General features: G+C 43.6%; 1 protein-coding gene across 3 annotated transcripts in view; it reads left to right on the top strand.

Annotated features, from left to right (window-relative positions):
• Positions 1–1,018: 1,018 nt before the first annotated feature.
• LOC104629563 (ATP binding cassette subfamily C member 1 (ABCC1 blood group)) overlaps positions 1,019–16,512 on the top strand; it is a 52,945-nt gene continuing 37,451 nt past the window's right edge. For 2 of the 3 annotated variants that reach the window (XM_075767877.1, XM_075767876.1), the window contains exons 1-5: positions 1,019–1,188; positions 12,476–12,652; positions 13,464–13,589; positions 14,864–15,001; positions 16,128–16,253. In XM_075767877.1, coding sequence (XP_075623992.1) covers positions 1,141–1,188; positions 12,476–12,652; positions 13,464–13,589; positions 14,864–15,001; positions 16,128–16,253 — 615 coding nt within the window. In that variant the 5' untranslated portion in view covers positions 1,019–1,140. The remainder of the gene's footprint in view (positions 1,189–12,475; positions 12,653–13,463; positions 13,590–14,863; positions 15,002–16,127; positions 16,254–16,512) is intronic. The other variant, XM_075767878.1, reaches the window with a different exon arrangement.

Genomic DNA, 16,512 nt, shown 5'->3' with positions numbered 1-16,512 from the left:
ATACATTAGACAATGAGACCTCTCTCTCTTCTAACAACTTTGTCTGTAACCGTAATTGCTCTGGATGCAAAAGAACATTTAAAATTGAGGTTCTGCACATAACTTGTGTGATTAAAGCTTTCAGATGTTACTGTAGGGTGGTACGTAACCACCCTGCTCTTTCCTGCCACGTACGATGCCATTCCTACACATGCGCCATCCATACTCCAGCTGGTCTGTTCTAGCACGTGAGATAGTCAGCCGTGCGTGGACACCGTCTGTGGGTTTAACCGATGCGTTTAAATAGGATGAGAAGAGTGTCGAGCGAGATACAGCCAAACACGCCCACAGGGGCTGTGCAGTTATTTCCACTAGTACGTATCTTGGTGCGAGCTGGGCTGCGGATGAAGTTACTTTGGTTCGGTTTCAGTTCACACTAGTCAATTTGAACTAGTTCAGGGCTTTGAAACCAGTTCAACTGGTTCAGGTGTAAAAGTGAAATAGTTGAAGGTGAGCCTAGGCTTTCGCTGCGGCCTTCCCCAAGGACGGTGCCCTGCCCTGTCCCCCGGGGCGCGGCAGGGCGCTGCGGTGCCTGCCCACGGGGGGCTGCGTGGGGTCCGTGTGCGCGGGGCCCGGAGCAGTGCCACGGGCAGGGCCGTGCCGCGATGCCCGCTCAGGTCGAGCCCGGCGGGCAGGCGCTCCCGCGGCCGGCCGGGAGGTGCGGGACCCGGGGGGCTGCTGGGGGCGGGCGGTGCCGGGTGCTGCGGTCACGGGCAGGGAGGCGAGGCGGAGGCGGGGGACGACGATGCTTCCGGGCCGGTTACCCGCCGGGGGCGCGGGGGATTTCTGCGTGGAACAAAGAAGCGCGCGTTGGGCTCTGCCCGCGGCCGGCTGGGCCCGTCCCCCGCCCCGGACGGTGCCGCCGCCTGTGCGGAGGCGTGAGGGCCCCGCGGGCGGCCGCCGGGGCGGGCTGGGGTGCTCGAGGCCGCACTGCGCAGCCCCGCCCCGGCATCCCCGTGACCGCGGAGCCAATCAGGGCGCCGTGCTGGCGCTGCCGACCCGTCTCCGCCCGCCGCCGCCCGGGCACGGAGAGGTGCGGAGGGGCGGGGGGGGGGGAGCGCAGCGCTGCCGCGGTCGCCCGCGGTCGCCTCGCCGCGCCCGATGGGGATCGAGAGCTTCTGCAGCGCGGACGCCTACGAGCCCTTCTGGGTGAGCGGCGGGATGGGGCCGCGGGGGCTCCGCTCGGCGGCCGCCGGCGTCGGCACTGAGGGATGGTGGGGAGCCGGGTGGGACGGGGCGCGGTCGCGGGCCGTCGGGCCCGGGCGGAGCCCGAGGGGGCCGCGCCCGGCGGCGGGGTCGGGAGCCCCCCGTACCGGCGCTCACCTTGGGCGGAGCGCGGGGGGCTGCGGCGCTCCCCGGCCCTGCGCCCGCCCCGGCGTGCGTGAGCGAGCACCGGCTCGAAGCGGCCGCGGGCTGGGTGGACGGGCAGGGCCGTGGCCGGGGGGTCGCTGGTCGCCGGCTGGGTGCCAGGGCCCGGGCCCGGGTCGCAGAGCGGGAGCTGGCGTGCCTCGTGTGCGGGGTGTCCGGCAGGGAGCTGCTGGGGGGGGGGGCACTGGTGAGCTTGGGGGGCTGCAGGCGAGTTCCCGAGTGACCGGAGCGGTCTCTTGTATCGCCTTCGGCCGCTCGCCTGCCTTCCTCGGGGCCGTGCGGGCAACGGCAATAACGGTGACTGCCGTGCTGTCCTGTGAGGGAGGCCGGAGACACCCGGAGACACGCTTTCTGCAGGCTGGCAGCTGTGCCGCGTGTTTGCACAGCAATGTTTTCGCTCTCAGTGAAGAGCGGTGGGCGCAGCCCGCTGTGGCTGAGCCGAAACCCAGGTGAGAGGCGGGGGCGCTGCGGGTGGGTCTGGCGCTGCGGGGCGCGCAGGGGCTGGCAGCGGTGCGGGCCCTGGGGCGGCAAGGACAGCGCGGAGCGGGAAACTGGTTGTGTGGAGGGGGTGGTTGTGTGGAGGAAGGGAGGAGAGCCAGCTGGAAGTCTGGTTTTTTGGGTTGTTTGGTTGTTTTTTTTTGGTTGGTTTTTTTTTTTTTTTTTAAAGTGAGGTGAGAGCTACCGAAGGCAGCGTGCAGGAAAGAGGAAAACGTGGGTTTTCTTAGACAGTTCAAAGAACCTCTCATGTATTCATCCGGCATTTGCCAAATAGTATTGAGCTAATGAGCTGCCTTACTAGTAAACAAAATAAAAAATCGGTGTCTCAACAAAATGTCATTATACTGTTTTTCTCAAGAACCATTAAAGTATTACTCAGCAAGTATTATTAAAATCATTAAGACTTTAAGATATTTAGCTTTTCCAACTGATCAAAAGTGACTCTGTTAACCTGCTTTTACGTTAAGTTCATATCTCTTTTCAGCTAATTTTCAGGTTTCTCCAAAGTGGCTAAATTATGAGTTATCATCAAATGTATTTTTTCCCTCTCCTAGAATGAGACATTTTATGTGAAGAGCTTTACAGAATATGTGTTTCAGAATTTGGTTTGTGGAAAAATTCACTTGAGAGAGCAGTGGTTTTGTGAAAAAGAGCTGCCAGTTCTTTGAATGGTGGAATTGAAACATCAGGTAGAAGCAAGAACACTTTGGATGCTGGAAACAACTAGTTTGTATAGAATTTCTGATGGCAAATTCTTTCATTATGAAAACAGAATTCTTGGCTGTAGTATATACATTTTTGATGTTTGTGCTGTGTCATAACTACTCCATTTTTTTTTTGCACTAGTTGCGTTGTTTCCCAAGAATATAGATGGTTTTGTTATTTGTCATACTTTTCCAAATCACGTGGAGTCTGCCTTTCGCTTCTTCCAGCTAAAGGTCCTGTGGGTGTGGTTGGTTGATTTCTGGATTTTTCTAACCCTGCCAAAGAACAATTGTGAATTCCAGTGGGTATAAGATGTGTCTGGAAAAATCTTCTCCCTTGCCGAACTTGTCCTCGTAACCAACCCTCCGTACTCACTTTGTTGTTGCATTGCTCCCTGCAGTGGGGAGGGTAGTAGTGCTGGTTTTGGTGCTTATGGATACTCTAGCTATTTCATTTTCTGGTGTTTCCATTGTTGCTACTACTTGAAGCTGAAGTTGTAATGGTTTTCAGAAAATGCCTATGCGTATGCAGTGTTTCACTGGGCTTCTAGATATTGCCTGTGTGCGTGCTACTGAACTCCTGTCTTGTGGGCTGCACCCCAGCTTCTCAGAGCTGGGTGATGGCGGGGTACCTGGTGGCATGTGTTACTGCGTTCTTGTGGTGAGCTGCATGGTCACATCAGCTCTCTTGCTTGGTGCCGCTGCCTTGCTAGCAGAGCAGCGGGATCTCCTGCCATGGGCAAACTCGGCTTCAGAGAGACGTGCTTTCTGTCATGGGTGGTGCTGAGTTTGGGGCAACTCAGTTTTAAATTGTTTGGGAGACTTTGCAGGTTGAAGGGACCTAACAGACCCTTAAAGACTGTATGCTAATCTTCTTAAGCTTTGCTGGCCAGGATTTTTCTTGTTTGCATACCCAGGGAATGTTATTGTTGAAAGTTCTCCTCTGAGAATTAAACAGATTGGTTTTATTTAATACTCTGAAAGGTCAACAGCCCAAGCAGGCTTGCTATCTTCTTCATTCTTTTTTTTTTTTTTTTCTCACTGTTTAATTTATCTCTGTGCCCCCAGTCAGCTTATTAACTTCACTGCAATCAGATTTGCTTACAGAATCTAACTGTTTCTTGCTTCCTGTGAACCAGACTCCCTTTTTGGAAGGGTACTGTTTCATTCTTGCTTTCTCTAACATCACTGAGTATCTCAGAGTGAGTATCCCATCCATAATATAAAAAAAAGGTACAACTGTGTAAGATAAAGTTACTATTTAGTAATAGCAAGTAAAGTGGGGTGAGGAACTCTGTCATTCTAGGTAAGCAGGATAAGTGTCTGGCAGATCTAGAACTTACTGTATGCTCTGGCCTGCTGACCTAGCTGTCTGGATGTATGCACACTCACACAATTGGGGGTCTCAGTGCAGCTACATTTTGAAATAGTCTGCTGGTTTTCCTTTCTTCTGAATCAAATTTTCGGGTAGTTTCAGTTTGTCAGAGCTTGTAAACTATGCAGTATCACATTTAGAGAAGTTGTTTTATGTTTGAAATTGCTAGAGGAAGAGGTTAAGAGCTTTTGTGATACTTTGAGTTTTCAAGGCTAACCCCCAATAGGGCTTTTATGAAAAAGTGGGAGATACGAAAGAAAAAGTGAGTTCTAACTAAACAGCTCCTTACAGTCCCTGCCCGAGGGCTCTGCCGGCTTTTACAGGAAGTCTCAGTTATTCATTCATTAGAAGATGCTTGTATGTCAAATAAAATCTGAAACTTTTGAGGTTCTTGTTTACACTTAAGGAACGTGAGAGAAATGGCTTATATTTGTATTGTGTCCTTCACAGGCAAAGACATTGTGTATTTTAAAATTAATTTAGATAAAGTTAGCTCTAATTCTTTTTTATCTCAGTGGGCACTCAGTGGAATTTTTTTCCCCACATTTTTCTAGTTGGGCTTTTGGTTGTGGAGGAAGGATTGAAAGCAAGTAATTTCATTCACTTCTAGGAGGAAAGCACATTTTCATCTCTGGTTTTGTTTTGAAAACTCGAGTCCTGTAATGATTCAAGTTGTGTCTGCCTGTGTAAACCCAGGCCTGTTTCTTCCCTGTTGGTGCAGAAAGCTTTTGTGGAGCCTCTTTGTCAGTAAAGAAATTGCATCCAAACATCGTTCCAGGTTTAGCACTTCTTCATATGGAACCAACCTACAGGACATAAACAGAATGGATGAGAAAAGGTGAGGCAGAGCTTGCGCACAAAATCCAGGGGCCAGCTTGGTGGGATTGGGCTCTGCTTCCCTTGCTGTTGTGTAGAGTTCTGTCTGAGGCTTCTGGGCATGTTTTGTCTGCCTTAATAAATGTATTGTCCTGAGTGTTTGTCCAAAGACCTTATATTTTGTATTTGGGTTAACGTTGTAGCCAGGGGAGATCCATCAGCCCCTCTCAGCTGGTTGCAGACGTGTTAGGATCTTCTAAGACTATAATGCGGCTTGGTAGGATTATATTAACGAAAACAAAATAATATTCTTTAATTCATTATAATGATTAGCTGACAATTTGTGAAGCGATACTGTGTGAGGTAAACAGCTGCTATGCTTATATTGTTTGTGAGGACACCGGGACACCGATACTTTTCCTGAAATAGACTTCTGAAGGAAAACCAGAGTTTTTATGTAAAGAGTAATTTCATGTTCTGAAGTTCTGTGGCTTATGCTTTCCTGCGTTAGAAAAGCAGTAAATTAGCACATCTGATGGAACCCTGCAGCTTTTTGCAGCCTAAAATATGTCTTTAGTGCTTTTTCAGCGTGTTTGCAGCAGAGCTAGGGAGGGAGTTTGAGGTGCTGTTAGAGTGGTGCTGAGTGGGCTTGATAAGAGTTTAGGCTGAATACATGCAAATGGATGAATTTGTGACCAGCTAGATATTAAAAGTTTAAAAGAGTATGCAGATCAGAGAACTACTTACATTTGTTGACACAGGAAGGTCGTACGTATGTGGACAGCATTTGGAATGGAGGAGGAGCAGCAGCAGCTGAGTGTTAAACACAAAAACCTTTGCACAAGATGATTCCTTTATTATAATTAACAGCTGATTGCCTGATTCTCACGGTTTGGTTGTGCTGGGTTTTTTAGTGATGAACGCCAGAGGCTTATCAGCTTTCTCTCGTTTAAACCTGTAAAACATTTTTGTTGGTCATGTGAACAAGAGTCTAAATTTGCACAGAAATTAAACTTATATTAGACATTAAACTTATCTCTCTTAATCCAGAATAGATCCGTTTAGGGGAAATACACAAAAATGAAGCCTGATATTCTGTTGTTGATGGGGATTTAGTTAACAGATGCCCTGTCATTTTACAGCTGTCAGTTCAAGGTTGCTCAGAAAATTAAATGAGGAAAAAAATATGCAGCAAAACATCTGAATAACTTGCGCTGTTCCATGCAATTACAACACAGTTTACGTTGAAACACTGTGCTATACTGGGACGAAGTGAAGGTTATCCCAGGTTGCACTGAAGTCATTCTGGGTCACATCTCTAAAAAGCCTACTGCCGCGTACTGACCTTTTACTTACTTTTAATAGCGTCAGAATTCCGTGCATTACTGTTTTCTAACTGTTTGCATCTGTGGTAGCTTCAGATACAGTTTATCCCAACTTAAGCTGTTATCTTAGTCCCTTTGTAAAATTATTACCCAGGTGTGTTCAAACTTCTCCCAGTGATTTGAACTCGATATACAGGCTGTTGCATTATTAAGCAGAAGTTCTGGGTTTGGTGCAAAAAGGAGATGATAGCAGGAATCTTTTTCCTGTATCCTTTTAAGTAAGAGTAATTTTGGTGAAAAACTTCACAGAAGGGCAAAACCCATCCTTTTGATTCTGAAACAGTGAATAGTAAATATTTTGTTGTCATGTGGCCAAATGTTGTCTCACGGTACCTGTACATGTTGGTACATGGCACAGTAGGGAAATGCTACCTCTGTAGAAAGAGGCTAAACACTTTAATTTTGCAAGTGCTGACACAGTCTGTCATACGTTTCCCTGACACAAAAAATAGCTGTAGTTCAGTGGCTTTTAGCTCCTTGGATTACAGAGATGGCTCTGGTAAATTCCACAGCTGCAGGTGCTCCTTTCCCTGGCAACTTGTTAGTATCAGCTTCTTATTTTAGGCTAAAGGGAAACAAAGGTAAAGCATGCTTTTCTCCTGGTGTTTTACACATGGTTTCAGCTGTGCTGTCTGTAACGAAGGATTTCAGCTCTTGGTGAACATTAGGACGTACCGAGGTTTGGGCGAGGAGGTGCAGACACCTGATTTAAGTTCAGGACCAGGTATTCAAAAGTAGAAGCTTATTCTTGGCTGTGTTAACACATCAAATCGGCATTATGTAAGGCATTACTCTTGAGAACTTAGTCTTGCTAAAGCCATTTCTAATAGAAAACATTATGAGAAATTAGGGGTATTTCCTGGTTGCTAGAAATGCTTACTGATATTTCCCCCCCTAAATCTTCTTTATATAAATGATTTAAAAATTTTAGGATCCCTGTTTGTTGTTACTTGAAAGCAGACCTCCTAACCTATTGTAAAATCTGGATCACTTTGTAGTTCATTGTTTTCCTTAATTCTCAGTATGGTTAACAGTGCCCCTGTTTTTACCATTGGTTTTGATGGAGAATGGTGGTATTGGGAACTTCTAAAGCAAGGCCGGAGATCCTTTAAAGCAGCCTTAAAGTGAGAGTTCCTTTTCTGCACCACTCGCCCCGTCGTCGTCCACTGATGCCAGTAGCTCCTCTGAGGCTGTAGGCTCAGCCAGATCAGGCGCATCTTCTGTCTGGGGGGAGGCAGGCAGGACATTTGCTGGCCTAGATAGTGGAGGCTAAAGGCTGATGGCATCTGAGGGAGAATGGTTGAGTCAACTCATGGGTTTATAGGTACTATGCTGGGGAGGTTTTTAATATGATATCTAGAGCTGCCAGATTGTGAAACTTCCTATTGCAATGAGAAAGTGATGATACTATGTAATGAAAGTTGCCAGCTGCAATTACAGTGTTAGTGCCTGAGAGCGCTAATTAGTTGCATTATACTAAATGTAAGTGTTGCATTAAACAAAAAAAAAAGGTTTTTATTGTTAGGAAAATAAGATTGAGAAAGCATATCTTGGTATTACAAAGGAGGCGGTTCTTCTGTGGGCGCTATCGAAGTAGTGGGTACACACCGATGTCAGTGTCAAACTCCATTTGAAGGAGTAAGTGTTGACTGTGATATTAAGATTCCAATGTGGTTTTGTAATTTCACTTTATGTAGCTGTATGTTAGTGTTTAAGTCCTTCAGTCACAGCTGGTTCATGCAGGTGGATTTAACAGTGCGGTTGGCAGCCTCCATCTCTAGCACACTTGCGCACAGCAGGCATGAAACTGAGCGATTTTTGGTCTCTCCGTTTCTGCCAGGGAGAATTTTAAAAAGTGCTGTGGGTCAAGTAGGATTATGATGTGGGAACAGGCGGCTGCTCGCTTAGCAGCCTTTCCTGGCTGCCTGGAGAGAGGCAACCAGCCACGCGCTCCCATCCAGTGTCACGTACTGTTGTTCCTCAGGTCAGGCACACTGCAGGCGTACAGCTTCCCTGTAGCCTTCCTTCCCTCAGCACAGGCAGAATAACTCTGCTTTTGTCTTGCAATGTTGTCTTACATTCCTCCTGCCAATGTTCTTGCCTGTTCCTGAAATTTTAGACAGGAATTAATATAGTTCTTTATTTTTCCAGGGTTTATGCACTGTTAAATAAGTGGTTTACTTGTGAATAGATCCACGTGATTCTGGGGAACGGCAAGCATTTTTTGTGCTGCTCTTGGAGACAGGGGGTTTTACTTCAAGGGTGATAGGAAGCCTTTCTGTACCGTAAGAGAAAAAGTGCTTTTGGGCACAAAAACTGTGGACTGGTATTTTTTTCAGCCACAGTGCTGGTGATGGAAATGAACACTGAGAAATAGGTTGGATAAATTTAAAAATACCCATTTGCTATTCTGTGAAATTTAAAATTGTCCAGGGATTTTAAAAAGAATACAACCCAACCTGAAACTAATACCTGAGATGTGGTTCTTCTGGACTAGACTAAAACTAAGCCAACAGCAGCTCTCTTCTCTCCCAACATCTACCTGGAAAGGAACAAGGATTGCACTGATTCTTCTCCTGTGAGTTGCTGCAGTCATAGATTACATTAAAGGCTGCTTCCAGATTATACATTCTAATGGCTATAGACGTAACTCTTTTTTCTTCTTCCTCCTTCCTGGTAGGAGGCTGCTAGTTTGTTGTAGGCTTTCAATGGATACTCGAATCTCTGTCATTTGATGTGCTCTTGCAAAGTAGAAGGGTTAGCTGATCAGTCAAAGTGCAAATTGCTATTAATCTTTGAGATGTGAAAGTGGGGCATCTTAGTTCTTTACTAGAACTTGCTAAAATAGTATTTCTGAAACTCGAGTCAGAAAAAATGTCATTAATTTGCTAATTAATTTCTTTTAAATACAAAGTTCTGCTTCGGTGAATGTTTCTGCATTGATCCGTAAAGAATTTTGGTTTGTGCTGGGAAAAAATAAGACTGAAACTGGGTTTATATAAAGCAAAGGAGAACCACGTACTTTAAATTGGCAGAACTAGTCTAGACTTGTGTAACCGAACATGGTGATATGAATATGAATACATGTTGGATTCATGATGAGAGTGACATGTTTTCCAGCTGGGATTGAGCCTCCTAAAGCTATGGCATCCTCCACACAGAACTTAGCATATGCCTTTCTCTTGTAATGGATTGACTTTGCCCACTGAGGGCATTACCATCTCGGTTCAGAGCGGGAGCCTGCTTCTGATGTGACCTGGCAGTGCCCTGTCCTGCGTCTTGGTTCACTCAAGAGCGGCCCCCACGCCTTTTGGACAAGTGTTAACGGGGAAGCGTGTTCCAGTGCCTGACGGACGGTCTGGTCGGTCTGCAGGGGAGCCTGACACTCGACTGGCATGAACCTGAGTGAAAGGCATTGCGTGTGGACGTCGGTGCTCAGCAGCAAGTATTTAGTCTACAGCTCTATTCCTGTCTCTGCTACCGCCTTGTGTAGACATAGCCTGAGAGAATTTCACCTGGGGAATCGGCAGGAAAAAATACCACCACGCCTGTCCTCATGCACGCTTTCCTCACCTTTTGTCACCTGAAACGAATGTAAAATGGAAGGGGCTTCTGCACCTCACCTGTGTGTAGCCATGTCTCTTGTGCAGAGAAGAGCTGTGTGTTAAGCTAGGCCAACTCCTATTTGATATCAACAGCCTCTGGATCAAATCCTGGAAAAATGTGAAAGATACACTGATGCTGCTGTAGCTGTTAAATTCTGGCAGTAATCTTACCCCAAACTGCCCATTTGTCCTGACTTTCTGATCTTAACTCGGAAGTACCGTTGCATCATACCCTCTCGCCTTTCATGCAGAAACCCCTCCAGATAACTTGCCAATATGAAAGTCAAATGAAAGATTGCACATGTTTTTAGAGTTTCCTCCAGCCACTATGCATAGCAGTCATGCATACAGCACTTCTTTCTTTTAGTTAGCCACGTGGCAGTGACATGTGCATTACCTGCTCTGTCCTTTCTGGTAATTGCCTGATGCATTTTACAGCAAGCATTTAAAAACAGTGGAAAAGGGGATAGTAACCAGTGTGTAGATCTCCAAGAATTTACTCAATAAAATTATGTCAATGCTCTTGTTTGTTGTAAAGCTGATTACATCCTGTCCATTTACTTGTATAATCATATTAACGATCTTAATTTGTGATCTGTAAACTGTTCTGCAGAGTCATGAGACTTTTTCTTGGCTTTTGTGCTAGAGCGGAGCAGCTGGAACTTAGAAAGCCAAAAACATTTGCGCGGTGGCTAAATGTAAGGATGACTCAGCTGAAATTTCTGATGATGTTATGCAGCCAGGGAACTTAATAAGCATGTGGCTCGCCCACAGCGTCTCACAGCCGCTGCCTTGTCACGAACAACGTACGTGACCCCTATGCAGATACGCTAAAACATAATCGGGCATTTTTATGCTCTGCCAGTGTTAATTTCCTTGAATTGGCTCTGTTAAGTTCAGAGATCGTATAATTTTTAATTTGTCAGTTTAAAAAAAAAAAATGAAGTGAGAAGAATTTTTAGAATGGTGTGGAACTAGAGGAGAAAAATAACAGCTGTGTGACCTCTGCATGCTGTCTGTTGTATCTAACCGAGAAAGAAGTCTTAGATTCTGATAGAAACTGAGAGGGAAGTGGGGAAAGAAAATATTTTTGTTTATACATTTTCAAAAGAAGTTTAAACAAAACAAAACAACCCCAACAAAACATCTTAGTACAGAATGGTCAAATTTAAGGGGAAACCTGCTCTGTGATAAAATGTCTGGTTAGCCTCAAGTTGAAATTTTTGCAAGTTATATCTTCTGTTTCTCTTTAGATCTATTTTCCTCTCTTTGAAATTGTGTTTGAAACTGTGTAATCAGTGGAAGATGAGGGACAAATAAGGATCAAAGTGTGGCGGTTCTGAGCAGTGGGTTCTGTTTCCAGCTTTGATGTTGGAATAGGGGGGGCAGGCACTGAGGCTCGTTTGGTTCTGTTTCCTCATCTATAAAATGGGGTTAATGGCACTTAATTCTGTGACCAGCTCAGGCTTTTGTAGAGGAGAAGGATTACTGACTGCCATTACGTCTCAGTGTTGGGGAGTTGTAAGCTGTGCAACTGTCTGAAAAAATGCTTTGCAACTGGAAGTGACACTATAGTTACCAAGCCTTTGGGCATGGACTGCTGCTCTTGGCTGCGTGGCTTTTAAACAGAAGCCTGTGAGCTGTGCTTTGGCTGTTGAGTGCTGCAGTCCATCTGCAGCAGCGATATCTCTCTATTGCATCATTCTCTGAAGAGTCAGAAATCCATAGCACTTGAGAGGAAGTGTCCCTTGTGATAATTTTACAGCAAAGCCAGTAATTTTAAGATAAAATTTTCCTAACTCAAGCCAATCATAAATGTGGTGTGAAAGTTCATTTAACTAAATAGCTTGTCATTGTAAATAGCCCTTCTTCCAGTAAGGGAAATGGTGATCACATTTTTATTACTCTAAGTGTCAGTTTTGGTTTGACTGTATGGTGGTTTATCTTGATTTCGAGAATCGTGTTGAGAGAAATAGGAGAACGTGGAATTACATTGATTTACATTTTTCTGTTGTTGAGTAGGAAATGGGCTGCAAGGGTGAGCCTTTTACCTCGTCCTATGCCCAGTTGTTATGGATGACCGGAAAGTCTCAGCTGGGTTTGCTGCGGACAGTTTAGGAGCTACAAGATGACTTTACAAATAGCGATGTTATCTTGTGCTGTCACTTTTACTGTGTGCCAGATAACGTTTCTGCACTGGAATTTGGGAATGTGGTGTATCTGAGTACTTACACATCCATGCATGGTGGTTACAATGGGAGATAGCTAGCATTGTCACCTTAGTTTTCTGCAATGATAATGTGAAAATCCTTGATTAATGCTGTTAAAGATCCCGGTAGGTACTGTTAAAGTATTGTATTTGAGTGATTAATGTGTTGTGGTAGCTGTGCGTAACCAACAAAAGTGACACTGTTGCCATCTTGTGAAGATTTAAAACTTGTGAGCCATGAAACTACAATAAAATTAGATACATCACAGAATGTTGCAAGTTTAATACAAGTATAAATACGCAATAAAAGGTATAGAATAAGGCAGAGATAGCGGCTATACAAGTATAAATACACAATAAGAGGTATAGAATAAGGCAGAGATAGTGGTTATTTCTTTTTTTTTTTCTTTTTTTTTTAAAAATACTGCAGTTTTGTGTTTGCTTTTTCTTTAACTTGCTCTATTTTCTGTCCCCAGGATTGGAATCTGACATGGCACACGGAAAATCCAGACTTCACCCAGTGCTTTCAGAACACAGTCCTGGCCTGGATTCCTTGCATTTACCTATGGCTCTGCTTCCCTGTGTACTTCCTATACCTTCGTTATCATGACAGGGGATACATACAAATGTCAAACCTCAACAAAGCCAAAACGGTATGCAACTTCTTAAAATCAGAACTTACTAAGCTTATCTGGAGGTTTGAATGTATTTCTGGCTATGTTTTAGCACACTGTTTTTGTGGAGCATTACTCTTGGCCTGTGTGCGCACCTCAGCTGTAAGTTACTCGTTCTACTTGTGTTTGATTTCCAAGCTTAGTGTGTTTCTGTTGCCCTTTTATCAGTAGGCTTTCTGAAATTTACTCTGACATATCAAAAAAAGCATGCAAATCCTTTGTAAGACCAGTTGGAGAAGACTATTTTAAGTCAACTCAATCTCGAGGCCTTTATTTCAATAATAAAAATAATTTGTTATCCCATCAGCTCCTTAAGTTAATGCAGCTTAGATTTCTAGAGCTGCTGCAGGTGTTTTATTCCACCTCTATTGTAAAAGAGGTACTTAATGTTTTCTTGCCTTTTTTTTTTTTTTGTTCCTGTAGAATAAGTGAAAAGTTTTGAGAAAGACTATAATAGCATGGTGGATTGGAGAGATTTTCTCTGCAATCTGTTATTCGGGAGTGAGATTCACCAGCTTTCTGCTTCATAACACACTGAATTATATGGTACTAAAAATTAGTATTTACTGAAAATTAGTAAATCTTTTTCTTCTTTTTCTTCTAGTGGGGATCCAATACATAAAGCCAAATTACTTTTTTTTTTTTTTTGGGGGTGCATGTTGTGGAATTGCCCAAAAGAGATGATCTGTTTGACTCCCCTTCTACTAACACATAACATCTAGTGTTCATGTATATATTGTGCTGCCTGATTTGTGTGAACTGATGTATAAAATATGCTTGTGTATTGCAGGCTTTGGGCTTAATACTGTGGATAGTCTGCTGGGCAGACCTTTTCTACTCTTTCTGGGAAAGAAGTCAAAATATTTTTCGAGCTCCATTTTTTCTTGTTAGCCCTACAGTATTGGGTATAACAATGGTAAGTTCTATTATGGTCTTTGTTCATGCAAAGCCATAAGCAATAGCATGCATCTTAGTGTTATTCACAGTATTGCAATTCTTTAAGCTACAGTCTTTACGTACAGACTTAATATGCAGTTGAACTGTGAACTATTGACTCTGAAGTGTCTGCTTTCTTTTAATAAAAAAATGAGAAACCCCTCCAGCCCAGCTGTGCCCAGTCCGTTGCATGCCAGCATGCAAGCCAGAGCCTTAGTTTGGTAGGCTTGAGCTACCGTTGAGTTGCTTGACTCAAGTGTGGGGTGGAGGAATCAAGTCGAGAGGACTTATCAAACCTATGTAATACAAATCATACTGAACTTGGTAAAAGACTGTCAAAGGCATCACATTATTAAGTATCTTATTACAAACTTTTACACATAACTTTCTTTAGTGCAGGTTTTCTTTGTTGCATTTGATGGCACGGTGGAAAGTCTTAAATGCCGCATGAGGCACGTGGGTGTCCTAGCTAACTCTTCCTACCTGGGTGCGCAGGTATTGTCTGTTTTCACCCCAGACTCTCTGCAGCCTGTATTTCAAGGGAAATGCCTTGCTATTCCTTTATTGTCAGTTGCCTTACATTTATCACAGACTTGGGACACAAGAACCCCAACAGCAATACAAAAACAAACAAACAAAAACCCAACAGCCCTGAAACATACTGACAGATGCAAGAGCTGTTAAATAGTTTGTGGTCATTTAATAACAGTTTTCAAGCTTTTGTCAGGCTGATGGAAAATGCATGTTGCAGCAGCCAGGTGAGATTACTGAGTTGTACCAGCTTCCTAAAAGACTCTGAAAACACACAAAATACAGAAATAGAGTAGTATTTGGTCAGTGTTGTTGGGTGTTGTGGCTTGTATGGAAAGAAATTTTTTATTTTAAAAAGGATTGGTCAGGAAATACTTGGAAAGGGTATAGTGTCACTATAATTGCATGTTGATTTGTGATGTAGAACCAGAAAAGAAATAGACTGGCAGCTTTTGATGGTGATTTTGTGTATGTGGTCGTTTACTTCTGTGTAATACATATTCCTTTTCCCTTTTTTGTCCACTTCCTATCTTTACTGCTCTAGAGAATTTCCTATTTAAATATAATTTTGAATTACACTTAAAATGTCTGGGTGTTACCATGTATGGGAGGTACTGGATTTGAAATGTTAAATAAGCACACTTTAACATGATACCTTGTATATGTGTATAATGTATTGCAAAACTTGAAATATTTCACAAGCTTTATCTTACTTGTCCACAGTTACTTGCCACATTTTTAATACAATATGAAAGAATAAAAGGAGTCCAGTCTTCAGGCATAATGATGATTTTCTGGCTCGTCTCTCTGTCGTGTGCCATAGTGGTTTTTAGATCCAAAATAATACATGCCTTAAATACGGTAAGTGACTGCTAGCGTCATTCAGTTGAAAATAATCCCAAGTGCTGCAGCAATAGAGTAGTTGCTTGCTAATTATGCCAGTCAAGTCAGTTAATGATCCATTCAGCATACCTTCATTCCTTGGGTTATGAAGGCAAACCAAGCAGGACTTAATGGCCCTTGTTTTGAAATGTTAGCAAAATTCATGGTGATCCTAACTGCGGCAACCATTGCCAAGAATATTCTGCTAGCTGCTCCCGAAAGGAGATGTGTCTACTTGAGTACAATAAAAGTGTATAATTTTTGATATGAAACTGTTCTGGGAGCTGACGTTGGCTTCCTGTTGATTATACAGTGGATTTCCTGAAACACTTGGTTTGATGACCTCATCTGCCGAGACAAAATGAAAGTCTACAAGTGAAATACTTTTGTCGGTCTGCTTTATAGTAAGGCCACCTCAAATGTCAGATTAATTGTGGAGCTGCCTGAAAATGGTGCATCACTTTTATTTCATGAAACCTTTAACCCATGTTGTGAATTTTGAGAACTTTCAGCCAACTTTTGCCTTTAGCTGTTGGGAGTGGGATTTTACTGGTGGGTGGGGTTGTGTGTCCATCTGTCCCTGGGCTTTGATTTCTCTGGATTATGCTTGAGGTATCAGTCCCGGTCTAAAAAATGGAAGAACCTCTAGAATTTGAGCACACCACCACAAACTTATCTAAATGCTGCTCCTTTGATTCTTATTTTCTGTGTGCATATTAACAAATTTGCTTTGAGAACTCCTTCCTATCCAGTGCGTAAATGCCTTGCTCCTGTAAAGAATACCGTAACTTCAAATTGGGGCATGCTGTGTTGGTACAAATTGTGTCTTAAAGAGAACCTCTCTACAGAAGAGGTTCATGCTTGTATGTTTATGGCAGTGATTGATTCAAAATAAATGATATCTTTCATCTCCTCCTCCCTCTCTTTACCTTCTCTTTACCAAAATAACTTAATTTGCACTTGACTTTAGTTTGCGTGGGGGTAGGTAGTGTAACATTTATGTAGTTTGCAGAATTTACAGTAAGGAGCTGTTTTATGTGTAATAGTAACACATTTTAAAATAATTCCTCAAGCCTTCTAATTGGAATATTACCTTCCTTTGCAGGGTGCTGAAGTGGATGCATTTCGTTATGTTACCTTCTGCTTCTACTTCCTCCTGTTATTTGTACAGCTCATCCTGTGTTGTTTTCCAGAACGACCACCTTTGTTTTCTGAAACCGTAAATGATCCTGTAAGTGTTGAGTCTATACTAAGTGCTGAGTATCATATATGCAATATTCTGTACAATGAGTTATAGGGCCATAGTCTCCCAGATTCACATCTTGTTGACCGCTTTGCAATAGAGTGTTCTTTCTGCTCTTTAGTTGGTGATGCAAAAGACGAAGCCTGTGACATACAAAACAGGGTGGGTAGTATTTAAGAGAAAGAGCAAAAATACTGTTTCAGTCATCCCTGAATCGCATTCCTGAAGGGTAAGTCATAGGTATTTA

Source organism: Balearica regulorum, chromosome 15, assembly GCF_011004875.1.
Source record: "Balearica regulorum gibbericeps isolate bBalReg1 chromosome 15, bBalReg1.pri, whole genome shotgun sequence".
In the NCBI taxonomy this organism is placed as follows: Eukaryota; Metazoa; Chordata; class Aves; order Gruiformes; family Gruidae; genus Balearica; species Balearica regulorum.
The sequence above is the reverse complement of the archived record's forward strand: the minus strand, read 5'-3'. Positions and strand labels throughout refer to the sequence as shown.